Genomic DNA, 27,953 nt, shown 5'->3' on the forward strand with positions numbered 1-27,953 from the left:
TAATGCAACCAGCTGCTCAGACCTTGCTGCTTCCAATCTTTTCCCAGTGGGAGGGATGGCAAACCAACGTAGAAGGCAGTGTTAGAAACTGACACTGGTGATTTTGATGATTCGCTGTTTTATGGGGACAGGCACTGTGGAATTTGTGGTGTGGATGAGTGCTGTGACCCCATCCTCAGTGAACTCATCTGCAGTGAGCTTACAGCAGTCCTGAGCTAGATCAGATATGCAGCAGATGTGGTCACAGAACCTAGCCGAGTTCCTTCACCCTCACAGTGGATGTAAGCTGCCATTCTACTATGTGCAGGATGTTACTCCAGTGATTTCATTCTCTGGCCCTTGAACACCATAGAATTAATGTTGTCTATATGTCATCCAGGACAGCAGAGATTCTTTGGTTGGGGCCACATTTGTTTTGACCGTGTCAGGACTGAGCCCTCTCTGATCTACTCACGACAGCAATCTATCCTTGATGGGATCTAGCCTTGGGCTCTATTGACTGAGTAATGCCTGAGGTATATGACAAGGGTTTTTCTCTCTCACTACCCATGGAACCCCTATCTAGGAAAGGAAACACTGTCCATGCCCATCTACAGTCAGCTGTCCTAAAGCCTGTCCCCACACCACGTGTTGTGCCTGTTCATCAGAAAGTCACAGTGTCTGTCCACATGACTGACATCACACTGCCTGTCCCCCTGGCTGACGTCACAGTGCCTGTCCACCTGGCTGACGTCACAGTGCCTGTCTCTCTGGCTGATGTTACAACGACCATCCAAATGAAAGCACTCATAGTATCTACTCACATGACAGAGCAGCTCATAAATATTGCTCCCAAGGCAGACTCCAAAGTGTCCAATCATAAGGCAGATGTCATAGTATCTACCCCTGTGGCAAGTAGCATTGTGGCCAACCCCACAGCATCCAGAGACAAGGCAAACACAGGACCTATTCACACTGTAGCCAGTCTCAGGGGCTCTACCTACATAGCAGCCCAGAACCCAATGACTCTCCGCTCTGCAGACTTTACAATGCCTATTCACACAGAGCAGCATGCAGGCCCTATCCACACAACACTTCTCAGAGTTCCTATCCACATTGCTGACATCACGGAGCCCATTCTTGGGGCTGATGTCACTGTGCCCATCCACACGGCAGATATCACAGTGCCTGTCCACACAGCAGACATCACTGTGCCCTTCCACACAGCCAATTGTGTGGACTCAGTGCACTTTGCAGATATCACAAAGTCCATACAAATGCCAAATCCCCCAGTGCCTGTCTATACATCCAGTTTCTCAGACCCTGTCCACACAGCAGACTTCACAGTGCCTGTCCAAATGACAGACCCTAGAATGCCTGTCCACTCCAGCTTCATAGGCCCTGTCCACACTGCAAACCTCACAGTGCCTGTCCACATGGCGGATGTGACAGCCCCTGTTGTCTTGGAAGATGTTACAGTGCCCATCCACACAGCAGACGTCACATTGCCGGTCTACTGGGCAAACATCACTATGCCCAGCAATATGGCAATTCCTCCCAATTTCCAGGAGCTGATGAAAGATCTTGTGAGTGAATCTTTCAGCATGCTGAAACCTGTTGGTTCAGTCCATTGTAAGTTGTTGATTTGTGTATAAGTTTATAACATCACAGGATTATAGGAGTTTGAAAGTGACCCTAAAGATAATCTAGAGACAAACAAGTGTTAGCACAACTTGTGGAAGTGGGACACCTGAGACTGGTGTGGAAAGGCAACAGGTTGTAGCAACGGCCTTGAGGCAGGTATCTTTCCCAGCCCAGGGCTGCCTGCATCCAGTACATATAAAGCCAAAAGAAGCAAGGGTTTTGTGGATGATGTTTTGCCCTCATCACATCACAGATGAAAATTGCTGCCTTGTAGTGCTTAGAGAAAGAAGATAGGAAGGAGATAAGTAGTACTTTGTCACAGTTGGCTAGCACTGTCATTGGGGTCTAACATCCCTGGGTATCTTTCTCTTTGTGTCTGTGAGCATGTTTTGCCTGTTACAAGTATTCCCCAGGGTTCTTGTGGGCTGGGTGGCACTGTTGACCTGCCCAAGGTTTGGGCATAGAGAAACCCAGAAGGGGAGGGACTTGGCTGTCATGGATGGGTCAGTGTCAATGACAGCCGCTTTTTCCATATCCTTGGAATGTTCTGGGCACCTCTGTGTCAGAGATCACAGGACAATGACTGTGATTCGAAGCCCTCTTACACCTATACAGCCACAGAAGAGATTAAAATACCTGGGGGGCATTCTGGGGCGATTAGGAATGGTATACCCACACCCACACCCAACTGTGGCCTTGGCTGTGTCTGTACACACTGCAGACAAGTAGCTTTACTTGACCCTCTAGAAGAAATAGTGATAAAGTGGCTTAAAGGCTCAGCATGGGAAAACGAGGCTGGCTTTTGAAGTTGACTCTGATCCTCTCTCCCACTCTCCCTGCCCCCTTGCTGTATTAGAGGGTTATTTGAAGAGCTACACTGTCCCCTGAATACTTTGATATATCACCAGTGAGCTCATGTGGGATCTGTTCTGTTGAGGAACCCTACCTTCCCAACCTCACACCAACCCCACCAACCAGTGGAGAGAGATGAGCATAGTTCTGAGTTGCTGTTGACAGGATAGTGGAGGTTTGTTATGGGAGGGAGTCTGCATTTCTGAGGGGATCTTGGTTAGGGGCCGGAGGGGTTCAGAGGCAGAGAGCCTCACTAGTCACATGATCTGGGGAACTCAGCTGACCCTAGGCCAAACCAATGAGTTCTTAAACCCCTCTCTTAGAAGCTTTCTGCCCCATGTATAGAAGTAGAGGGAGAAACTAGGAAAGATACAGAATTCTTGCACAGAGAATCACAAAAGTTCAAGGTCCAAAAGGACTTCAGAGATTCTGGGTTCAAATCCTTTAAGCTCTTTGAGCCCTAGTAGCTTCATCTGTCGAATGATGTGGATAATAGTAATAATGATGATAGAGGCAATGCTGTTTGTGGAGTCAGAAGACTTGGTGCTTTAGAAATATAAGTTGCTAATGTCATCATCCCCATCTTTTTAGGTGCTGTTGTTCAGTCATTTCAGTCAGTCCAATTCTTCATCACCCCACTTGGGGTTTTCTTGGCAAAGATACCGGAGTGGTTTGCCATTTACTTCTCCAACTCCTTTTACAGATGAGGAAACTGAGGCAAACAGGGTTATGTGACTTGCCCAGGGTCACACAGCTAATAAGTGTTTGAGGTCAGATTTGAACTCAGGACAATGAATCTTCCTGACTCCAGGGGCTCAGTGCTCTATCCACTGTGACAACTAGCTGCCCCATCTTTTTAGATGAGAAATAGTTTTTTGCTATCATCGCCATCACAACCACCTTCATCATAATGCTATTACAATATTCCTCATCTCTCTGGGCTTCAGTTTCCTATAATTTAAATGAGAATGGATGATGGTAGTTGACCTGCTTCCTGGAAGAGGAAGAGGGGGATGGTGTGGGACTCCAAAAAGATAATGATCGTGAAAAGCACTTGAAAATGGTTCTGTAACCTGGAAAGTAGGGCACACATTGGGGGAGGAGGAGGGCTCTTTGGGACCTTAAAGAGATCTTTTAGTCTACCCCTCCCATGTTATAGATGAAATAACTGAGACCCAGAGTGGGGAAGAGACTTACCCAGTGCATGTTTAGGGAGAAAGGAGAGGCAAGGAGTTAGTGGCAGAGCTAGAGTTTGAATTAAGGTTTTTAAATTCCAAATCCAATACTTTTTTCATAGTACCTGTTTTAACTAACTCCCTCCCCATCTCACCCCTCTGCCCCACATACATGAACAAAGTCTCCAGTTTCAGCTCCTGCTATCCCTGTTCCCTAATCTCTGGAGTGCCTATCTGCTTTGGGGATGTTGAGTAGCTTGTGGCAGGATTGCATTAGTTTGAACCCAACATTGGCAATCGATTTGCTTTTTCACTCATGTTCTTTCCTTCCTCCATCTCTTGACTCCAAAAGTTGTGTTAAAAGCAGAAAGCCAAGAGTCTCATGGTTTCTTCCACAAAACAAGAGAAGGGAGCACTTTTTATTCCTCCAGCAAAGGCCCAGATCAGGTCCCAAGAGAGACATAATTGGGGTTGACAGTTTAGAGGAGATGGGCTGGTGTGTGTGTGTGTGTGTGTGTGTGTGTGTGTGTGTGTGTGTGTGTGTGTGGTTTGGAGGGCAGTTCCTTTGGTTAGAATTCTAAAGGACTCACTGCTGATCAAAGGAGTTAACAGCAGAAGGTTTGGCCTCCAAAACTTGTCTAATTTCATTTTTTAAAAGTTGCCTAGTGTGGGCAAAGCTGTCTTGCATCTGTGGGTGATGTGACCTCAGGAGGGCTGTGGGATAGACTTCAAAATAAATGATTCCTGACATATACTTCTGAAAGTCTGCCAGACAGGCTCACATTTGGGATCTTGTGGCCATCGGAGCAGCAGAAAGAGACCTTGTGGAAGGGTCAGGCTTGGGTGGCAGAAACACATGCAAAGGGGGCTGATGAGCTGGAGGCTTGTTACCAATAATAACAGCTAGCTCTGATTTTGATTATACTTTAGCATCAACCAAGTACTTCCTTCAAAAGAGAGGAAAACATGCTGTGGTAGAAAAAGTACTAGATTTGGAACTGGGAGACTGAGTTCTAATCCATATTCTGACACTTGGGAACTGTGAGATCTTGAGTAGATCTATGGACTTCAGTTTCCTCATCTATAAGGGAGTGGGATGAGATGGCTTCCCTTCCAACTCTAAATCCCACAACCTTGTGAGGGAGGGTGGTACAAAGGTTGTTATCTTTATTCTTACAGGTCAGGAAACTGAGGCACAGAGCAGTAAAGTAACTTGCCTGTGGCTACATAGTGCATGTGAGAAGTGAGAAATGAACTGAAATCTCTTGGATCCAACCACAGTGTTGTTTTTTTTTTTGGCTGTACCATGATGACTTTGCTTGCTTCACCAAAATGGGCAGAAGAAATAGGAGAGCTCCGAAGACTATCTGTCTGTGGAGGGACTCTCCTCTGAGAGGCCCTGATAAATTTGTTCATGTAAGTTCAAGAATATACTGTCACATGACAAACATTCAGTATGGATGGTACATCTCTGATAACATTTTTAAAGCAATGAATTTGATAGTTTCATTTGCTGTTCTTGTGGACAAGGTAAAGTGCCATGGACTAGATGACTATAAAATTGGGCAGAATTAGAACTCTTTGAATGTCCAGGTACAAAAAAACACTCATTAGTGGTTCAATGTCATCTTGGAATGAGATTTCCAGGGGGAATATCCCAGTGGGCTGAGCTCAGCTGCCACTCTGTCACTTCACCTTCTTGTCAGGCACTTGGATCAAAACATAGACTACTGTAGATGGCATACCTGTGTGAAATGGGATGATGACATGAAGCTGGGAAAAAAGTAACTAATGCATTGAATGACAGACCCCAAATCCTAAAAGATCATTGGGTGGAATCCAAGAGCACGAAATTAATAGGGATAAATGCAAAGCTTTGGATTCAAACAAGTGAACTTCACAGGTACAAGGTAGGGGAAGCATTGAGGGCAAGGTAACAGTTCTCTGAAAATGATCTGGGAGGCTTTTCTGGACTGCAGACCCAATATGGTCAATAAGGCAACTCCGGAGCCAACTCCCCAAACAAATAAATGAATAAACAACAAAAAAATGTTGAAGAAATGGGGAGGGAATCTCTCAGAATCAGAGACAGAGCTGGAAACTTAGCCCATACTCCTTCTAGGCAAATCCTCTCTGTGCTTCAGTTTCCCCATCTGTGAAATGAGGGGGTTGGATCAACATTTCTTGGAAATTTCCTCGTTCCTTTGCTTATTTGACAAATGAAGAGATAGTATCACGAGGGAGAAAGAGCACTGAGTTGAGAGTTAGGAAGAAACCCAGGTTGTGGCTCCCAGTTGTGGTTCTCAGTTGTGCCATTAATTCATTCATTAAATTACTTTCCTTTTCTGAACCTCAGTTTCCTCAAATGTAAAATATAGGGGTTGAATTCAATGACTCTCTAAGGTTCCTTCTGAATTTGACATGTTCATTGCAGGCCTGTCACAGGAGAGATCCTGTGCCAGAAATAATGGCGATGACGATGATGAAGATGGTGATGATGATGATGGTGATGAAGATGTTGATAATGACATGACAGTGACAACAACTTGTCTCCAGCAGCCTCTGTGTTCTGATCCCAGCTCTGGAACCAAATAGCTGCTTGACCTTAGGCAAGTCATTTCCCTTTCTGACCCTCAGTTTCCTGAACTCTCAGACCTGTACTCTCTACCTAAAAGAGCTACTTTGTAAACTGTGAAACAGTTATTAATAAGTTGCTTGAGTTCCTGCAGCACTTTACCTAGTAGTCTCTTTGATGTTAATAACATCGACTTTGTTATATGTTATATTTTTCAGTAGCTTCAGTCATCTCTAACTCTTTGTGATGCCTTTTGGGGTTTTCTTGGAGATACTGGAGTGGTTTGCCACTTTCTTCCTCAGGTCACTTCACAGATGAGGAGAAATAGAGGCAAGCAGGCTTAAGCGACTTGCCCAGGGTCACACAGCTAGTATGTGTCTGAGGTCACATTTGAACTCAGGTCTTGCTGACTTCAGGCTCCATGGCGCCCTCTGGTGCCCTAATAATAAAGTTGGAGATTTGCAATGGGCTTTAGAAATTTTATCTCCTTTTATCCTCACAACAATCATGGGGGTAGGGGTGGGGAGAGGCTCTATTAATCTCCCCATTTTATAGATAAACTGAGGCAGACAGAAGTTAAAGACTTACACAGGATCAATGTAACTAGGAACCATCTGAGACCAGATTTCAACTTATATCTTCTTGATTCCAGTTCCAGAATGCTCTGTACTGTGCTAACTTATACTGCGCCTTATAAATATTGTTCATTTGCTCATGTGATCTCCACAGCTGTGGCAGAGAAAGATGGGTGGAATGATTAGTGAAGACAGTGCTGGAGCTGGGGTTAGGAAGTTCAGAGTTCCAGTCCTGCCTCAGATACTTACAAGCTGTATAACCTAAGCAAGTCATTTGAATTCTTTCCATCTCAGTTTTCTTATCAATAAAATGGGGATAATAATCCCTTCCTCACAGGGTTGTTGTAAGGAGCAAATGTGATGTTTAAAAAAGCCCTTTGAAAACCTTAAAGTGCTATGCAAATATTCATTAAATCACCTCCCTAATACAGAAGAGGCAACTGACTCTCAGAGAAGGTTAAGTGACTTATCCAAGGTCATACATCCCAAGACTTCACAGATTTAGATCTGGAAGGTGTCTTAGAGATCATTTATCCAAGCTTCTTAATTTGGGGTCTGTGTACTATATTTCAGTGTAATTGGTTTCCTTTGTAACCTTAGGTGTTTTATGCATTTGAAAATATCCCGAGAAGGGATGCACAGGTTTCACCAGATTGCCCAAGGGATCTGTGACATAAAAAATTAAGATCCCTTGATGGAACTGAGGCCCAGAGAGGTGATTTCCCCCAAATTGAACAGTAGTAGAGACAGAGCTACAATTAGAAGTCATTGACTCTTCCCCCTCCACCATCATGGCACTCAATGCAGGTGTCCTGGGTCTCAAGTCCTGGGCTTTCTATAGCTGGCCACCAGGATATGCTGTTGGCTCAGCTTTAGGCTGCTGAGTCCTGGGAGGAGAACCATGGATGCTTGTGTGGCACCAGGGTCTTTGGGGCCTACTCTGGGAAAAATGTGACACTGTTGTCTGAACTCTCACAGCTCTCCTGTCCCTTCTCTCCTCTCTGGCTGGAATCTCTGCCTCATTGGGATCATCGATTTGGGCCTGATTTCTCTTCTCTATTTAGAGCCTTGGCAGCTTACTAATGGCAGCGTTCTCTTTTGCAGAACTACCACTCACCCGTTTCATGTGATGGCACCATTTAATATGCAGTGGAGAAACAGGCTACCAAGACGAAGCTAAGGTGGGAATGTTGAATATTCATTTTCCATGGTTAGAGGGTGTTTTTCCCAGGGTTCTGTTATTCAAATGAGCTTGGGATTTTTAACTTCCACTTTGCCAACAAAAGCTTAAAGAGAAATTAACAGGCAAGTACCAGCCTTCATGAGGTCTCCAGGCATGCAATGGGCTCCCCAGGAAGCAGAGTCTGAAAACCACATCTCAAACCTCAAACCTCCCACAGTAATGTCATGGAAAAGATAACTGAATCCAGAGTCAGGAGGTGGGGCTTTCAATATCCTGCATCTGGCAACTTGGGGAGTGTGTGTGTTGAGGGGTGGGAGGTGGGGGGGGGTCAGGGTTAAACTAAAGGACCTTCAAGGATACTTCTGGCTCTAAATTTAGAATTCTATGAAGTCACTAGCTGTGTACTAGGCAAAGAGACTATTCTCTCCCTCGATTCGTATTTAACCTTAATCACTGAATGGGTGTTGCCTCAGTCAAACTGAGACCTGTTAAAGACCTTAGCTTGAAAAGGCCAAGGTCCCCTATTGCACACTTGGGCCATCTCCAATCGTTCTGATCTATGTCTGATCACTGGACCCAGATGACTCTGGAGGAGAAAGTGAGGTTGGTGACTTTGCACCTCCCTGCTTCACTGTAATCCAGTTCATTTGCATGTCATGGCTTCAGCTCCCTGATGTACTGGTTCTCTTCAAGAATGACAGACAAACAACAATAAATTGCATCAAATAAATCTCCTTCCGCCCAGCTTCAGCTTCCTCACTTGTAAAAGAAGGGAAGAGGTCTAAAATCTAAATAGGATCTAAAATACTCCCCAGCTTTACAATTACCTGACTTATTGGTGGATATGGAGTCAGGGAAATAAGGAAAGAAATAAGCATTTATTAAACACTTACCATGTGACAAGCACTGTGCTAAGTGCTATGAATGCAAATATGAACAAAAAGAAAGACAGTCCCTCACTTACAGGAGCTTACATGCTGAATAGGGGAAGATAATATACAAAAGGGAGCTAAAAAGGGAGAGGATGGTACAGTTTTCAAATCTAGAAAATCAGGCACAGGGCGAGGAAAGACAATGAAGGTGGGCTGATCCAGGCCCCTCCACAAAATGGAAGTTACAGGAAGAGGTCACTAATGGGAGAAGATGAGTGAGCCTTGCACAGGGATATTCCAGGGTGAGCAGGCTGCAGGACAGTGGTTGAGGAGGCCCTGGGCACTGGAAAATTTTAGGCTGAGCCTAGGAGGAGAAGAACCATGGTTTGGGGGAGGAGGTTCAAAAAGTCAGGAATAAGACTGGAAAGAAAAAGTCCAGGGAATCCAGTTAGATGGCCAGCTCTTTCATCTGTTATCTGTGTTGCTTATTTGGACAACAACTTTCTCATCTGAAAATGAAGAAGTTGGATCTGATTCCCTGATGGAATATAAACACCTTTGGGGTAAAGATTATGTTACCTTCATTTTTGCCATCCCATTGCCTAGCATTAGGCCTAGCACAGAGGTGTTTCATAAATACTTGCTGAATGATTAGCTAGATGGCCTCCAAGGTCCTTTCCAGCTCAAAACCCACGGTCCTCTGTTTTGAAGTCATTTCCTGCTCTCATATTTTGTTTTATAAGGTCTTTTCTAGGTCCAAATTCTGTGATGTGTTTATATTTCACCTAGGGGAAAGTGGGGGCTCAGCAAACTGAACAGATTTGCTAAAGTCACATAGCTATTTGGATCCTGCCTGTTTTGCTTGGGGGTGGTGGTATGTCACTGACCTCCCCATTTCAATATGTGGTGATGACCAGTTGAAACTGACCAAAGCTGTTGCCCATGAGAACTATAACAGTGTTGGGCATAGCAGCAAAGATACATAGACTTCCTTCTGGACTGACCTTATTTTAATGTAGCATTTATTTAAAGTGGATCTGATACAGGGAATTGGAATAGGGGCCTTTGGGATCTTCTCATTTAATTTCTTCCTTTTATCAATGGGGAAAATTGGGATTCAGAACAGGGAAGCAATCACCTCAGATCACATTGCTGTTGTAAGAAGTAGGAGATCATGATTTCAAACCCAGGCACTATAATTCTAAATTCTTTTCAATTCTAACCATGAATCTTACCTCCTTTTTTATTTTATTTTTTATTAGATCATTGGAGTTAGGTGAGTGGCAGATCACACAGCTACTAAGTATCTGATAACGTTTGAACCCAAGTCCTCCTGACTCCAGGGCTGGTGATCTTTCTATTGTATCACCTAGCTGTCCCAAGCAGAGAGCCTGAAGTAGTATGATAACAACTCCCATTCCTATAAGGGAGATCTGCATCTGGAGGCTTTAGTCTTCAAATCTTAGCTCTGAAACTTAGTTGCAGTTTTCACTTTTTCATTCTCAGGCAGTATTTATATGTTATGATTGTTTCCATTTAAAATGTAGTCATTTTAAAATGTTATTTCCCTGGGTCTACTTGCTTTACTTTGCATCAGAGCAGGTAAATCTTCTCATGATTCTATGTATTCTTGGTATTTGTCATTTCTTTTTGCACAATTATATTCCATTAATATTACCACAAAATTAGCGTAGCCACTCCCCAGCTGAAGGGCACCCACTTTGTTCCTAAGTTCTCTGCTACTTAAAAAAAAGGTGGTGCTATAAACATTTCTAGCATTTTGAACATTTATTTCTATCTTTGACCCCTTTGGTAGATAAGCCCAGTAGAATCTCTGAATCAAAGCAAATCAAATTTTAGTCACTTTTAAAGCATAATTCTAAATTGCTTTCCTTAATGGTTAGATCCATTTACAGCTCCCACAACTGCATATTGATATGCCTGCACTTCCATTGTCCTTCCAACTTTGACTATTTCCATCTTTTATTATCTTTGTCTGTTTGTTGGATATGAGGTAAAACTTTAGAGCTGTTTTGATTTTTCATCTCTCATTATTAGTAACTTGAAACAATTATTTCAAGTGGTTATAGTATTTTATAATTCTTTTGAGAACTGTTCGTTCACATCCTTTGATTGTTCATGTACTGGAAAATGGTCCTTGGTTTTATATATTTGTGTTAACTCCCTATATATCTTGGCTATCAGACCCTTGTCAGCATATTTGCTGTAAAGATTTTCCCCAATTAAGAGCTTCCTTTCTTGTCTTGCTTGCATTGATTTTGTTTGCACAAAACTTGTATTTAATCTAAGTAAAATTAATCTCTTTTTTATGCTTGACCCCTTCTGTCTCTTGTTTGGTTAAGAACACTACAAATCACTTTCTTCATAATGACCCTGTGAGGAGTAAATAATACAAGTGCTATAATTCCCACTTGAAAGATTAGGAACTTGATACTCAGTGATGTTCAAGTGCCTAGGATCATAGTCAGAGCTGAGATTTGAAGACACAGACTTCCAGGCTCTTAGTCCAGAACTGTTCCTAGTATTTTATTGGGCTGTTGCTCATGGATGCTTTTGTTTCTACTGGTTAGTTCCCCATTCAATCCCTTTAAAAATGGGTCTCAGGCATTTGCTATCTGGGTGCCAACTGCAGCCTGGAATCTCCTTTTTTTGCTTGCCATAGCCCAAGTTCTGGGACTAGCTCTCCTAGGATGCATAGGAAGCTGGCTGCTGGTGCTCCCAAGGACTCCAGGGTTCATTTAATTCATTTCAATAGGCAATTATTAAACTACTCTGTGCCATGGTCTGTGCTCTGGGTGCTGGGGATACAGAGATGAAAACAAGTCCTCAAGGAGCTCACATTTTACTGGGAAGATTATAATACACATGAAGATACATTAATGCACAATACAGGGTGTCCCAAAAGTCCTAGTGCAGCTTTAAGCTATCAAAGCTTTCAGCAAGCTTAAAACTGCACTAAGACTTTTGGGACACCCTATTTAAAATAATTCCTCTTTCCCGAAGGTTAAGCTTATTCTTGTCCCGTTTTTACTCCTCATTGTCTCTTTTCTCTGTATCTCCATTTCTCTTTCTCTCTCTACCTTTCTGTCCCTCTGTGTCAGTCTGTATCCTGGTGTTTGTCTTTGTGTGTGTGTTTTTATGTTCACTCTTCCCATCAGACTGTTTCTGTTTTTCTTTGGTCTGTGCCTGTGTCTCTGTCAGTCTGCCTGTGTCTGCCCCTGTATCTATTCCTTTGTGTGGGTGCCTGTCTCCCCTCCATATGCCCTCTCCTCCCCAGCCTCCCTTTTGTGCTGATCTGTCATTTGATCCATCAGGGAAGGTCAAGGCCAAGGGGCACGGGCAGCCGTCTATTTTGTCTTGTCAGCCTGCTCCTGGTGGGAAAGGTGTCTGGCAAAGTGAATTAGAGGCAGGCTGTGTGGGGAACTGTGAGTCAGGCAGGGGCTCCAAGGTGCCCTGCCCTGACTCCTCCAGCCTGGGTGTAGCCTGTGTAAAGGCTCTTGGATTTGCACAGATCACTCACTCCCAGAGCGTCTTTGCATTTGTTCTTGACTTTGAAGATCAGCATTTCTGTAAAAACTGTTCCCAACAGAAAGCTCTTTCCCAAAGAGCTCTTGCCATGGATTTCAGTGAAGAAAAAATGTCTCTGTCTTCTCTTCCTTTTCTATTCTTTCCTAAACAGGAATGAAACAATTCTGTGTTCCCCTCTCCTATGTACAGGCATCATGACATCACTTGGATCAGACTGCAAGTGACTTAGCTCAATGGGGAAAAGAAACATGAGCCATGAATTAGGAGCTGGGAGACCTGAATTCTAGCCTTGACTCTTGTGACCTTGGCCAAGTCACTTTCTTATCAGAGTCTCAGTTTCCTCTTTTGTAAAATGAGGGGGAAAGATGAAATACTTGCTTTGTCTTTCAGGATCCGTCTTGCTCTGGCAGTCTATTTTCTTTGTAATCTCCCTGGATCTAACATTCTGTGACTAAAAAGACTGTGTACTTTAAGACTTGTATGGGGTTTGACTTCTTGGTTCTTTCTCTGAGTAATGTTCTCTGCTTCATTTTTTTCTCCCATTTCCCCTTCCCATACTTTCAACCACAGAGGGTTATTCTCATTCAAAATCACCATTTTAATCATAGGAACCTATGGTCAAGGGACAGATCATCTAGTTTCCCTCCAAAGGGACAGGAATTCTCTCTCTGGTGTCCCCCAAAAATAGTCCCCTTTCTGATCATCTCCTAGTGATGAGGAATTTACTACCTCGTGAATTATCAATATGTTCCACTTGTGGAATTCTCATTTCTTGTGAAGGTGCTTTTTATATCTAGGGTAATCTGCCCTTCAGCAGCTTTTCCTATCCGTCTTAATCCTGTCCTCTGGAACAGAGCAGACAGAGTCCCATCTCTTGTTCATTCAAACTATGCCTTCACTCCTTTGCAGGCATCTTTGTGTTGTCCCCAAATCAAGTGTCAATAAACATTAATTAAGTGCTTCCATGCTAGGCCCTATGCTTAGTGCTGGGACACAACAAATAAAGCAAGTCCCTGCCCTCAAGGAGTTTACAGGTCATTGGAGGAAGATAATCTCTCTTCCAGACCAAACATTTCCATGTGCTTAATCATGGCTCAAAACTGGAGGAGAACTATTTTCTCTAGATTTTACATGAGTCTAAGTTCAATTTGGGAGACTTTTCAATAAGTAATAGTCATCACAATCCCTATGTCTCAATTCCCCATCTAAGAGTTCCATTGGAAACATCTGAATTTGACTTACTTTTGCCTTCACCTGTGAATACTTAGTTCCCTTGCAAGCGCAAAGCTAACAAAGCATGAAACACAGAACAAGCTTTTTATATATGATAAATAAAGAAGGATGGTACAATGAATAATGTGCCAGACTTGAAGTCAGGAAGACTCATTTTCTTGAGTTCAAACCTGGCCTCAGACACTTACTAGCTTTATGACCCTGGGCAAGTCATTTAACTGTTTGCCTCAGTTCCTCATCCATAAAATGAGATGGAGATGGAAATGGCAAGCTGCTCTAGTATCTTTGCCAAGGAAACCCCCAAATGAGGTCATGAAGAGTTGGACACAGCTGAAATGACTGAAAAACAGCAAAATAAAGAAGAAACTAGTGTATCTGAGACCAAAGATATGTTAAAAAACTCCATTTTTCCTCCAGTATATCTGTCCTCACTATGTTCTCCCACCTCCTTGTCCCCCAACTTTGAACAGGAACCTTTAGAGTTGTTTAAGTTCCACCTTTGGGTTGAGGCTTCTCAAATTGGGGAAAAACTGTTGTTACTAAGGAGTCAAGCAACCCATCCCTCTGGTAAGTAGGAGGAGCCATGTTTAGGAGTCAGCATGACTGACAGTGCCACTGTGAAATATCAATCCTCCCTTTCCAACTAAGAGGAAAAGAACTTGGGCTTGCTAAGTAGTCAACCAACCCGGTGCTATGGAAAGCCTGACCTTCCTCAGGGAATTCAACAGTTGCTTGAAGTTTATAGCAGCATCTTGGGGTTGAGGCTGGTCACAACTCCTTGCAGAGAAAGAATTGGGGGTCACTGGGAAGTTAATTCCCTCTTCACTGGGACCTGCACTGTTGGTATAACTCACAATTCCAGGGAAAGACAAGATTTAGTTTTGTTCTCCATATTGTAATTTTGTACTTTCCTGCCCCTTGGTACTTGGTGGGGCACCCTACTGCTTCTACCTTACCCCCTTTAGACAAGGAGAGTCAGGAGGACAGGCTTGATGCCCAGAGAGGTTAAGTGACTGACTTACCCAAGGTCACACAGGGGGTAAGAGGCAGAGCTGGGATCTGAACCCAGGTTTTCCAAATCTAGTATTCTTTCCTTTCCTTTTCAAAAAAGTTTTGATTGATACAGTTTGTTTTTGTATCACTTTACATTTCTCAGCGTGTCCTCCCTCCCCATCCCAGAGAGCCATCCTTTGTAATAAAGAACAAATCAATGGAAACAGTTCCTTAAAGCTAAGCAACAAATTGAAAAAATCTGCCCTAAATGTAATGGTTTACACCCATAGTCCACCTGTGAATAGAAGTAGGGGAAGCACCCTTTGTTCTCTCTTTCTTTGGAGCCAAACTTGGTCATTATAATTCCAAGACATTTTTGTTTTGTTGTAATTCTTTTCATTTACATCATTGTAATCATTGTATATATTTCTACCGTTTTCCTAGTTCCACTTATTTCACTTTGCATCTGTTCATATAAAGCTTCCCATGATACTCTGAGTTCATTGTGTTCCTAATAATAATAACAACTTGCGTTTACATTATACTTCAAGGTTTGCAAAGCATTTAATATACGTTCTCTTGTTTAATCCTCACAACAACCCTGGGATATAGGTGCTATTATTATCATCCCAATTTTACTGTTGAGGAAATTGAGTCTGAGTCTGATTAAGTGACTTGCCCAGGATCATGAACTAAGGAAGCGTCTAAGGCAGAATTCCTGATTTCAAGTCCGTCATTATACCTCCAGTTCTCCTCTTAAATCCCCTGAGCAGCCATATCCCCCAAAATGGCTGGTACATGGGACGATATCTCAGCATGTTAGGCAAGGAAAGTAGCCAGCTCCTTCTGCCCAAGATATTTGAAGACTTAGATAACACATAGCATTTCCATGCGGAAGGGACCTTTGAGACCATCTAGTTGGTCCAAACAGTGCTTGAGTAAGAATCTTTTATAATATCCTTAATAAGTCATCATCCAGTCTCTGCTCCTAGGCCTCTAATGAGAGCTGAATGCAAGTTGGTGGTGTAGTGGGTTAGAACACTGGACCTGGAGTCTAGAAGACACAAATTCAAATCCAGCTGCAGATGCTTACATAATTTGATTCTGGGCAAGTCCTTCAACCTCTAATTGTCTCAGTTTCTCAATCAGAAAAATGAGATAATAATAGTATCTACCTCGTAGGTATTGTGAGGATCAAATGAGATAATAATTATAAAGTACATAGCACAGTGCCTGGCACATAGTAGGCACTATATAAATCTTAGTTATTGTATGATTCCTTTTGCAGCTCTTCTTCCCTTTCTTATAACTCTGATCACAAGTTTTTCTAGACATCAAGCCCAAATCTGTCTCTACTGTGTCTAGTTATTGCTCCTAGTTCTAAGCTCGGAGACTAAGCAGAAGAACCCCAAACCCTCTTCCTCTTGCCTGCCTCCACCTCCCAAGTCCTCCTTCTACCCTTCCTCCCCACTCATGTTCCATTCTCCAGACTAAGCATCTCCAATTGTTCCTTGTGGAGTGTGTTGTCCAGTCTTCTCACCATTCTGACTACCCCTTTTTAGATACTCTCCAGTTTTCCTAAAATATTGTACCCATTTCTGATTGTGGTATTTTTTATGTAGCTGGACTAGAGCAGAATAAGGTGGTAATACTATTTCTTCTTTTTTAGGATTGTATATTTCTCTTAATGGAACTGAGAAATAGGTTTTGTTTTGTTTTTGGCTGCTATGATGTGCTGTTGAATCATATTGAGCTTAGGGTCCACTAATACCCCCAGTTCTTTTTCAAATTGTTGTCCAGTCATGCCCCATCCAGTCTTTGTGAACTGAACTTTTGTGAGCTTTTTGAACTATGTAGAACTTTAATTTTAACCCTGGTGAGTTTCTTCTGACTTGACTGAGCTTTTTAGCTTGTTTGAAGTCCTTTGAGATCTGAATTCTGTGATCCTACATGTTAGCTACCACTCCAGGCTTCACATCATTGTAAACTTTGATGAGTATGCCGTAACCACCTGCATTCAAATCACTGATAAACACGTGGAACAGCTCGGGTACAAAGATAGATATCCGGGCCATTCTACTAGAGACTTCCCTCCAAGTCAATGTTGACTCATTCTTTAGTGACTGCTTCTTGGGTCTAGTCACTGGACCAGTTTCAGACTTATCAGACATGCTCTCATGTAGCTCATCTCTCTCCATTTTAACTATAAGCAAAGTATGAGAAACTCTGTCAAATGCTTTCCTGATGAAATCTAAGAATACTACATTTATGTCTAATTACTATATCTTTAGTAAATGCTAGCTATCTATAGCATTCTTCTGAAATATCAGGCTATTTACTTATCTCCCCCCAAGAAAGAAAGAGAAAGAAAAAAGAAGAAAAGGAAAGAAGAAAGTAATGAAATTAGAACCATCATGACCTATATTTTAAAATGTTTAATGTTTTAAAAAAATTAATAAAAGTTAATTTTTTCTTCCCCCCATCTCCTTCTTGTCAATGTCCAAAAAAGTGAAATAACATGTTCTTGATGAAGTATTGCTGGTTCTTTGTGATAATGACTTATTTTATAATCTTATCAGCAATTAAAATCAATCTTATTGTTTTATAGTTTGTAGGTTTCACCATCTTTTACTCCCCACCATTTTTTGGGGGGAATTGGTACAATATTTGCCCTTCATTTCTGAAGGTCCTTTGTTATTCCCTACAGTTTTCCAAAGATCATGACAGTGGCTTAAGTGAACATGTTGGAGGGTAGCAAGATGTTGACTGCGCTTTCATTTATCTTGCATCTCTATTCCCTGCTCCACATTTTTGTTTTATCTTTCCCAATCCAATGATAATTCTTTGGAGTGGAAAAAAAAGAAATAAAATCCATAGGAGTTGAGTAGTTCAGCCTTCACACTACTGTTCATTGGCATCATTCCATCGGCCCCAAGCAGATTCTGTTTATGGTTCTTTTCCTTCTCTGATCTTCTCTCTTGTTCTAACATATCTAAAAATGATTCCCATCCATTTTGTTATCCTTAGCATCTCACTGATGTCAGCTCATCCTAGGCTTTTGTGCTCTGGACATAATGCTTCTCTTATAGAAAATTGGTCTTTTCTATTTGTGACCTATGAATGTGTTGTTGATCACCCCACTCTGCCCTCTATCCCCTGGTGGAATGTAAGCTAGATTCTTGAGACCAGAGATAGTCTCAGTTGTGTGCTTCTATATCTAGCACCTTGTACAATGCCTGGTGCATAATGCACACACTTAAAAGTGCTCATCAATTGCTTGTTCCTTCATCATCTTCTCCATCATCTGAGCATTTACAAAATAATCTGAGTTTGGGGCTGAATTTCTTGTGCCCCAAAATAACTTTCTATGTCTTTCTCACTGTCACAATTTCATATGATCATGGTTCTATAGCTGGAAGGGACTTGAAGGGTCATTTAGTGTAACTCATCTCATTTTACTGATGAGAAAGCTAAGGTTTAAGAAAGTTATGTGACTTTCTCCACATTTCTATAATATTTTAAGGGCTATAAGGCATTTTTACAAAGGTTTTTTATATGTATTATCATCTATATTTATAGATCAGAAAACTGAAGCACAGAGAAGGGAAATGACTTACCAAAGATCATATGGTCAGTAAGTTTCAGTGAGAGGAAGTGACCTTAGGTCTCCTCACTCTCCAGGTCCAGTGTTTTAGTCATTGCAGCATGGCGTCTCATGCTGAACTTGGCCATTGACATTGCCCTTGGTGAAAGTGCTGAAACTTTAAAAACTGCACGTACTCCAGCACAGCTAAGCTGATCTTTTGGCTCTTCCTTACATATAATATTACATTTTCTGTCTTAATCCCTTTACATTGGCTATCACCCATGCCTGGAATGCACACATTCCTCACGTCCTTGGCCCCATAGCATCCTTGTTACAGCTTAGTCACTTTTCATTTGTGTCCAACTCTTTGTGACCCCATGTGGAGTTTTCTTGGCAAAGATACTAGAGTTAATTGCCATTTCCTTCTCCAGTTCATTTTACAGAGAGGAAACAGAGACAGGATTAAGTGACTTGTCCAGGATCACACAGCTAGTAAGTGTCAGAAGCCATATTTAAACTTAGGAAGATGAATGTTTCTGACTCCAGACCCAGCTCTATATCCACTGCGCCACATAGAATTCTTAGTTTTCTTTAAAGCTCAGCTCAAACATTACTTTCTTCCTTGTCTACCCATTCCCCACCATTATTTGTATTGATTATCTGTCTATGTTGTTTCCTCTAATGGAACGTAAGTTTCTTGAGGGCAATGACTTTCTTTTTTATCTTTATATCCTTAGTGCCAGCTGTAACTAGGGGCTGCCACACTGAATAGAGCACTGGGCCTGATGTCAGCAAGATTTAAGTTCAAATTTTACCTCAGACACTTACTAGTTGTGTGACCCTGGACAAGTCACTTAACCCATCTCATCTGTAAAATGGGGACACATTGGAGAAAGAAATGACAAGCCAGTTCAATATCTTTGCCAAGAAAATTCTAAGGACAATTATGAAGAGAATTGAACGTAACTGAATGATCTAACTAGAGCAACAAAATCCTTAGTGCCCAATACAATAGTTGGGGCACAACTGGCACCTAAGACAAAGCTTGTTTAAGGACTATTCCATCCTGGCTGAGGGAACAGAATCCAGAGCATGGGTTACCATACCTTCCTTTGGTGTGGATAAGAAACCCACTGATATTTCAGCAGAAATTTATAGTTATAAAACACTTCCACCTTCTACCTTCACAGTAACCTCTGAAATTAGGTTGTAAAGGGATTAGTGACCCCATTTTTTAAACAACTGTAGAAAGTTAGACTCATAGAAGAGAAGTGACTTCTACAAGGTCACACACCTAGTAGTGGTAGCAGAGGGTTCAGAACCATTTGCCTTAGAGAAGGTGAAGAGGTCATCTAATTACTATCTTCAGCCATACAAAAGGGCTTTGAGAAGTGGCCAACTGGTTGTTCTCCACCCAGACTAAAATCAGGGGAAATGGGTCTAATGGTCATTTAAAATTATCATTAATGTTTGTTTGGTTTCTATATCATTTTTTTGCTATATTCCTCCAACTCACCTCCCCAGACAGTGTGTGTGTCCTGCTTGTTAAGGAAGAATAATAGGGGGAAAAGGCAGTTCATCAAAGTCGACTATCCTGGCTGACTATGTGCAACATTCCGTACTCAAAGTCTCTTATCTTAAGGTGAGAAAGAAAGAGAGAGAGAGAGAAAAGAGAGAAGAGAGAGAGAGAGAGAGACAGAACACAGGCAGAGACAGAGAAACAGAAAGAACAGAGAAAGATCCACAGACAGACATAGAAACAGAGAAGCAGAGAGAGACAGAGTGAAAGACAAGAGAGATAGAGATAGAGAGAGACAGAGACAGAGAGACAGAGAAATGGAGAGACAGAGGCACATTGAGACACCAGAGACACAGAGACAGAGAAATGGACAAAGGCAGAGACAGAGACAGAAACAGAAAGACATAGAGAGAGGCAGAAGGACAGAGAGAGACAGACAGAGAGATAGCAAGAGACAGAAAGACAGACAGACAGACAGAGAGAAGAGGTAGATTTTCTGAACTCTTCACAGGCCAAGTTCGGTCATTATAGCTACACTGCATTACCCTTTCCCATTGACACTGTAGTCATCGTGCATGTTATTTTCCTGTCTTCACTTCTTCATCAGTTCATATCCATCTTCCCAGACTTCTCCACCTTTGTCCTGCTCATCATTTCTTACAGCTCATTACTGTCCCATTCCATTCATATACCACAATTTGTTTGTCTATTTCCTCATTCTGTTATGGGAAAACAACACATATACAGATAAGTAAATACAGAGCAGTTCCAGGAGGAGAGAGCTAAAATGATTCCAAGGTTTTGCTGCAGTCATACTGTTTGTATATGATGGGGATATGTGTGTGTGTGTGTGTGTGTGTGTGTGTGTGTGTGTGCATATCTGAAGGATCATCCTGTGGAAGGGGAATCAGCTGTGTTTTGCTTGGCCCTAGAAGGCAGAACTGGATGTAAGGGCTGGAATTTCAGGGGTGTAGATTTAGGTTTTCTCTAAGACAGAACATCTTGACAATAGGGACTCCCTCAAATGGTCCATGTGGAGGCTGGTTGATCCCTCCTCAGGGATGCTGTGTAGGGGAGTGGACTGGATATGGTGCTTCCAGAGGTCCCTTCCTGTTCTGGAGCCCTAGGCCTGGCACTTGGTGACATCCATGGCAGCTCCCTTCCCCACTGCTGGCCTGGCCTCTACTTCCAGCTAAGCTGCCTCCCCTGCCCAATTCCTTTCCTCCTGTCCATGGTGAGATGGATGACTCCCTCAATTCCAGAGGCTGCTTGTGTCTGTAGACATAAATCTTGCCTTGTGTTCCCTCCCCCTGCTTGCTTTGCTTCAGGCAGCGTGAGACAGCAGGAAGGGAAGCAGGGCAGGGCTCAGCTTGTCTCGGTGCAACCGGGTGTCATGGCAATGGATTTATGAAAGCCTTGGACATGCTTCTCAGAGCAGGGTTTATATTGGGGAGCTGCCCCATCCTAGGAAGGAAACAGGGCTTAGGCATCAGAAGTCCCCAGAGAGGATATGTCACACAGTAGTTCTTTCTAATTCTTTGTGGAAGAGGGATGTGCTCTTGTCATACCTAAGATAATGCCCAACACATAGTAGGCAGAACTACATGAAACAAAGTGGCATAGCTTTGGACCTGGACTCAAGGAGATCTGAGTTCAGATCTAGCCCTTACACACTTACTAGCTGCGTGACCCTGAGCAAGTCATTTAACCCTGACTGCCTCAGTTTTCTCATCTGTAAAATGGAGTTAATAACAGTGCCTGCCTCCCGGGGGTTGTTATCAGGATCAAATGAGATAAAGTAAATTGCTTTACAAGCCTTAAAGTTCTACACAGATGCAAGGTATTATTATTATTGTTTGTTTAATAAGTGCTTATTGATGGAGAGAAGTGTGTCACAGTCCAGAGATTTTCTCTGTACCTTCCCATCTGAAAGAAAAACCTGACCAGGATCAAAGATATAAAACTCAATGGGACTTTAGAGATCATACAGTCAATCCCTTTCATTTTTTGAATATTGCATTTTCTTTTTAAATTAAAAAATTGCTATTGACATCTGTAATTTTTGTATCATCCTGACATAAGCCTCCCCTGCCCCATTCTGGTCATCCCTTGTAACAAAGAATCAAAAAAGGGAGGGATAACCAAACAATGCAGGAAACTAACCAAAGCATCTACTGAAGGTCTGATATGTGACACGCCACCCCCATGATTGCTCGCTTCTACAAAGAAGGGGAAAGGAGGCACATTTTTTCACCTCTTCTTCCTTCAAGGACAAACTTGAACTTTATAATTAGAGTAATGCTCACTTTCCCCAGTGCCTTCATTTTATAAATGCCTCATGTTTCAGAGGTGAAGTGATTTGCCCAAGCTCACACAGTTAGCAAGTGGAAAAACCAAGATTCAAACTCAGGTCCTCTGGTGCCAGAGGCTGGTTGGGGTAGGGGGTGGGGGAGTAGGGGTGTCCTTATCACTGCGTAAGGATTCTCTTAGGGGCCAATTCCTGCCAATAGAAGGATTTTTTTCATTTGGGTTCAGAAATGCTTTGAGTTCATTTCCACACGAAGGAGGTCTTTTCTTCAACCCCACAAATTCCATGGAGACTAATGGAGGTAGAGATCTTGGAGCATTCTCTCTGCCAAGGGTTGGAGTATCTGTGCCCCAGAGATTCTATAGAGGCTAGTGGAGGCAAGGACCATTTGGGGCTGGATACTTCTTTACCTGGGATGAGTTTTAGGAAATCTGGAGAGTGGGGCCAGTTGGCCCCATGTTGGGTTTTAGTCTCCTACCCTACCGTAGTCATATTGACTCTTCCCATTTTTCCTCTCTTACCCACTCCTCAGTACCTTTAGCCTGAAACCAGGACTCTGTTTCTTTCTAGCCCCTCTCTTAGACCTAGCTGTAAATCTTGGATTTTAGTCCTTCTACCATTGTTAACATGGTCTTCCATCTTGGCTTCTTTTGTCTTATCAACCTTGGACAATCCTGTCTCAGTAATAGTGTCTTGTTCCCCAGCAACACTTGACCACATCTGCATATTTGACCATAAGATTTTGCCCAAAGTGACACTGATAGTAAGTCTTGGGCTGGAGCAACTGTGTTCCCTGTGGCAGGTCATGGTAAGAGTTGGATTTCCAATCTAGATTTTGAATTAAAGCACCTCGATTCTAATCCCTGACTTGGCCACTTACTACCTATGAAATCTTGGGCTATCTATATGTCAGTAAGTATTTATAATGTTCCAACTACATGCCAGACACTGTTCTGGGGACATAAGGGCAAAAACTTTGTCAGTCTTTTCTCCTTGAGTAGCTTACATCCTGTGGGAGGAGGAGGCAACATGTGTGGATAGTGATATCATTCTTATAGGGTTAGTATATCGGTATTGATGAGTTCTGGGAGTTCCCAATGAGGAAACTCACTCTATCAATGCAGGTTGATACCTTCTCTGAAATTTAGTCTTAAGAGTTGCTCAAAGTTTTGAGAGGGCACCCAGGGTCATGTGACCAGGCTATAAAAGGTAGTTTTTGGAGACAGAGGCAGTAGCAACTTGGGGGATCAGGAAAGTCCTCATGTAGGAGGTGGCATTTGAACTGAACTCTGAAGGAAACTAGGAATTCCCAGAAGCAGAGCCGAGGAGAAGAGAACATTCCATCTATGGCAGATAGCCTAAGCAAAGTCACAGAGGTGTCTTCCTCCACTACATTGTAAGCTCCTTGAGACTATCTTTCTTTTACTTGGCACGTAGTAGGAGCTTAGAAAAATTTATTGACTGACTAACTTAGCTGATAAAAGAACAGTGCTACAGGAGGGATGGAGGGACTTTGGCACCAGGATCCTACCGTTGCCTGGGATATAGCCTGACTAAATGAACATCACCCGGTCCTAGATCTTGATTCTAAATGAGATTCTGATGTCAGCTGACTTTGGGAAATGAATAAATAAATAAATAAATCTGTGAGTAAATGAATAACTAATTAACTAAATAAATACATCCATGCTACTCAGGGACTTCATAGGATTCTCTAGTCCTGGATGATCTCTTAACCCTACCCCCATGCCAACAATGCCCTACTCAGGGCTCTTAAGTGTGTATCATGGGAGCTAAGAACTGAAGGATTTTCCTTCTTGAGTGACCCTTAAAGTTCTATGGAGATGTCACTTACTTTTGTTCTTATTATTTCCTCTATGAGAACCAGTAGTATAGTAGTAGCAGTAGTAGTAGCAGAAGGTAATAGCAGTAGTGGTAGTAGTGGTAGGTAGTAGTGGTAGTAGTTAGTAGCAGTAATAAGGGTAGTAGTAGTTAGTAAAAGTAGTAATAGTAGTAGTAGCAGCAGCAAGCAGCATTCAGATAATGCTTTCAGGTTTGCAAAGTATTCTACATATTCTATAAAGCTCATTTGATACTCACAACAACCCTGTAAGGTAGGTGGCATTATTATCCCCATTTTACAGATAAGGAAACAGACTTCTGGAATTCAAAGAGGTTGAATGCCTTGCTCAGGTACAAATTACAAGTATGTCTCTGGAGCAGGATTTGAACTTAGGTTTTTCTTGATTCCAAGTCTAGTACCTACCTGCCTACTTACCTAGCTGATACAGAGTGGGTCTTGGATCCAGGGAGACCTGGTTTCAAGTCCTACTTGTGATATGAACTGTCCTTGTGACCCTAAGCAAGTCACTTAATTTCTTGGTGTCCCCACTCAACTCTGAGACTATCAGTTGTAGAGAAGGTATCCTGTATCCATATTAGTACCAGGAGTTTCTCCTTGGTAGTTCTTTAATCACAGATCTGGTAAAACAAAAGACAATACTGCCAGAACTTGCATATGTATCGGACCCTTTGCTTCAGCCCAGTGATGACAGAAGCAATGGAAAAAACCTTAGCCTAATACCAAACCCTGAATATTCCCTCCCTTCATGGAGATTTCAGTATAATTGGAGCATAGTATGTGCACAGAATGAGCCCTAGTATGAGTTGAGAATGAGATAGCTGCCTAGGAGAGAACCAAAAGAGAGGCAAGAGAGATTTCAAGAGGGGGAGATCCTCAAATCTAGAAGAAGGAATGTTGGAAGGCTCCATGAAAGCAGCACATGAAAAATCTTAAAAAAATCACTAGTGGACACTGGAGCCAAGAAGAAAACTGTATTCCACCAAGATTTTCCTGCCACCTACCTTAGAGTCCCCCCTTTCCTACCAAATCTTTCTTTGTCCCTTACAGTCAGTTTTCCCCTTCTCATCCTACATGGGGTAACCACTTGCTCCAGTCATCTTGCTTTCACTAGGACAGCCCCAACTAGGGCTTTTGTGAATAAGTGACCATGTCCCAACAGAATCAGAAACCTCATGGGGCACAATGAAAAGAGAAAACTGGAAGCTGGGAAATGTTGATCCTAGAGTCTAAAACCTAGACTCTGCTCTGAGAGACCTTGGATAAGTCACATTCCCTTCTAAATCTCAGTTTCTTAATCTCTAAAATTGAAGGGCTAAGACAGATATTCACTGAGGCCCTCTCCCAGCTTTGACATTTAGCAATCTAAATTTCTTTCCAGTTCAGACATTCCATGTTCCATGTTCTAGAGTCCTGTCTCAGCTGTGTCCTTTTCCCAGCTCTTAGCAGAGGAGATGTGAGGATGCCCAGTGCCCATGAAAGCAAGACATCAGTTTTTGAGGCAGTATGGACTAATGGAAAGAGCACTGAACTTAGAGTTAGGAAACCTGGTTTTAGGCCTTGACTGTGCTTACATTTGTTCTGTGACTTGGTCCTTGACCCTATTTGGAGTTTTCTTGGCTGAGATACTGGAGTGGTTTGCCACTTCCTTCTCCAGCTCATTTTACAGAGGAGGAAACTGAGGCAGACAGGGTGAAGTGACTTGTCCAGGGTCACACAGCTAGAAAATGTCTGCACCCAGATCTGAACTCATGAAAATGAATCTTCCTGACTCTAAGCCTAAGGCTCTATCCACTGTGCCACCTGGCAGCCCAACCTTAGCACTGCCCTTCACCAATTCTCTCGACCTCCTTTTCCTTATCTACAAAATGATGAGGCTAGATTGGAGTAGGAATTCTTAACCTGTTTTAAAAAATATTTTGGCAACCATATTTTAGCATAATTGGTTCCGTTCTTGATCATATGTATTCTGTTTTATATATTTAAAAACATGATTCTGATAAGGCATCCGTAGGCTTTACCAGACTGCCAAAGGGGCTCATGGCACAAAAAGGGTTAAGGACCCCTGAGCAAGAGGAACTCTGAGGTTCCTTCCAGTCAGGAGCATTTATTAAGCTCTTTCTACGCGCCAGGTACTGTGCTAAACCTGGGTATAAAAAGAAAGTCCACAACATGGTTCTTGCCTTCTATGAACTTACATTTGACTGGGGGAGAAAACATCCAATCATGTACCAACAAGATGGAGATAGTGTAAGTGAGAGGTACCTTCAGAGGGAAATAATACATCAGACTAGTGGTGTCAAATTCAAATAGAAATGGGAGCCTAAGCACTAAATAAGGATCTCTCTAGACTACATATTGATTTAGAAAACCTCATATTACCATTATCTATGTTTTATTATATTTTTATTTCATTAAATATTTCCCAATTAAATTTTTTTCTGGTTTGGGTTCATTTGGGATGCCCAGAAATGAGTGGTTGACACCTCTATCTCTATACCAGACTATATATGAAAGATAATTTCAGAGGGAAGTGTGTAGGGGGTTGAAGGGAGAGAGGAAAGACACAGAAAGGGTTAGAATGCCTCCTTAAAAAGGCAGAACTTGAGCTAAGTCATGGAGCAAGCTTAAGAAAGTCAGGAGTCAGAAGTGAGGAGGGGAGAGTGCTTTGGGCATGAGGGATAGCCAATGAAAAGGCAGAGAGTTGGGAGGTAAACATCAAGTGTGAGAAATAGTGAGCAAGTCGGTATATTATCAGAACATAGAGGGGGGGTGAGATGTAGGAAGACTGGAGAGGCAGGAAGGGGAAAGGGTATCAAGGTCTTTAAAAGACAAACAAAGGCTTTTCTATTTGATCCTGAAAGTAATAGGGAGCCACTAGAGTTTATTGAGTGGGATGTGGAACATAGATCTGTGCTTTAAGAAAATGGGACTTCGGCAGCTGAGTGGAGAACTCAGAGGAATGGGAGGAAATTGAAAACAGGGAGAGCAACCAGAGGCCTCTTGCAATAATCCAGGTGAGAAGTGGATGAGATCCTGTGCCACAATCTACATGTCTACCCTCAATTCCACAATTCTTTTTGCAGAGGCCAGGACAACATGAACCATGGAGAAGCTCTTCATCTATATCCTATGAGGCACCTTGAGGCAAATGAGGGAAGAATATAGAGACCTTTCCCATTCAATCAGCCAACTGGAGACCCCAGGACCCTGTCCTTTGGCTGCTCAGGTGAAAAAGCTGTCAACCTGGAGGGGGCAGTACTCATCCCTTATACTTGAAAGAAACCACTTGAACAAGCGCCTCAAAACCAATAGTAAGAAAAAAGAGACCATAATAAAGACTAAAGAGAGAGAGACTTGTTTCTGGTCTGGGAGTCTTTGGGGGACAGAGGGAGGTAGAGGGAAAGGTAGAAATGGGACACTAGTTTGTTTCCTTTAAGTGCTGAACTTGGAGTCAAAAAAAGCTGGGTTCAATTTCCATCTCAGATAAATGAGACAATGAATAAAAAAGCATTTCCTAAGTGGTTACTCTAGTCTAGCTGTGGATACATGCACATACAAAAGCAAGAGAAATCCTTCCCTCAAGGAGCTTACCTTCTAATGGAAGAGACCACAAAAATATGGAAGTAGGTGGCTAAGGAAAAGAGCTTCTGGGGAGTCATAGGGTTGGTGGACTGATTGAGTACTCAATGGAGTAGTCAGTTAACATACCCTATCCAAGTACAATGGAAGTATGGTAGTATGTGATTATTGACTCAGAGTCAGTAGAAGGGGGAAAGGGAGAATGAGGAGAAGTGAGGCAATTGGTATTTTCAAGGCAGCTGGGGATTTCATGTTCATTTAGTTGTCAGGCTGATATTCCTATGTTGCCCAGTATACTCTTTGAACACTAGTTTCTACCACCTTTCTGTGAGTGAACTAATGTGCACCTCTGGTGGTGTTGACTAGGCAGAGAAGTTAATTGAGAGTTGAAGAATTTGCCATCAGTGCGGTAGCTGACTTTCTGCAGTAGCTGACTAATCCTCCAGGGAGACATCCTTTATTCATGG

The 27,953-nt window shown here is 42.4% G+C and overlaps 1 protein-coding gene across 2 annotated transcripts; it reads left to right on the forward strand.

The window, feature by feature from the left end:
• LOC140504692 (uncharacterized) lies at positions 1 to 27,260 on the forward strand. Of its 2 annotated transcripts, XM_072609984.1 has the most exons (4): positions 4 to 1,611; positions 6,085 to 6,259; positions 7,905 to 7,981; positions 26,991 to 27,260. In XM_072609984.1, exons 1-2 carry the CDS (start codon positions 507 to 509, stop codon positions 6,243 to 6,245), a joined length of 1,266 nt encoding a protein of 421 aa, XP_072466085.1. In that variant the 5' UTR covers positions 4 to 506; the 3' UTR covers positions 6,246 to 6,259; positions 7,905 to 7,981; positions 26,991 to 27,260. The 2 variants fall into 2 exon arrangements, with proteins under 2 accessions (XP_072466086.1, XP_072466085.1); XM_072609985.1 differs by lacking the exons at positions 6,085 to 6,259; positions 7,905 to 7,981; positions 26,991 to 27,260 and adding an exon at positions 4,830 to 4,984 and having other exon boundaries at positions 1 to 1,611.
• Positions 27,261 to 27,953: the final 693 nt, after the last annotated feature.

Source organism: Notamacropus eugenii, chromosome 5 (assembly GCF_028372415.1).
Source record: "Notamacropus eugenii isolate mMacEug1 chromosome 5, mMacEug1.pri_v2, whole genome shotgun sequence".
Lineage (NCBI taxonomy): Eukaryota > Metazoa > Chordata > Mammalia > Diprotodontia > Macropodidae > Notamacropus > Notamacropus eugenii.

Bases quoted from the DNA above. Each gene is read 5' to 3' on its own strand.
- LOC140504692 (XM_072609984.1), top strand. From the start codon at position 507: ATGCCTGAGGTATATGACAAGGGTTTTTCTCTCTCACTACCCATGGAA. The intron at 1,612-6,084 runs GTAAGTTGTTGA...TGTTCATTGCAG, and splicing joins ACCTGTTGGTTCAGTCCATT to GCCTGTCACAGGAGAGATCC.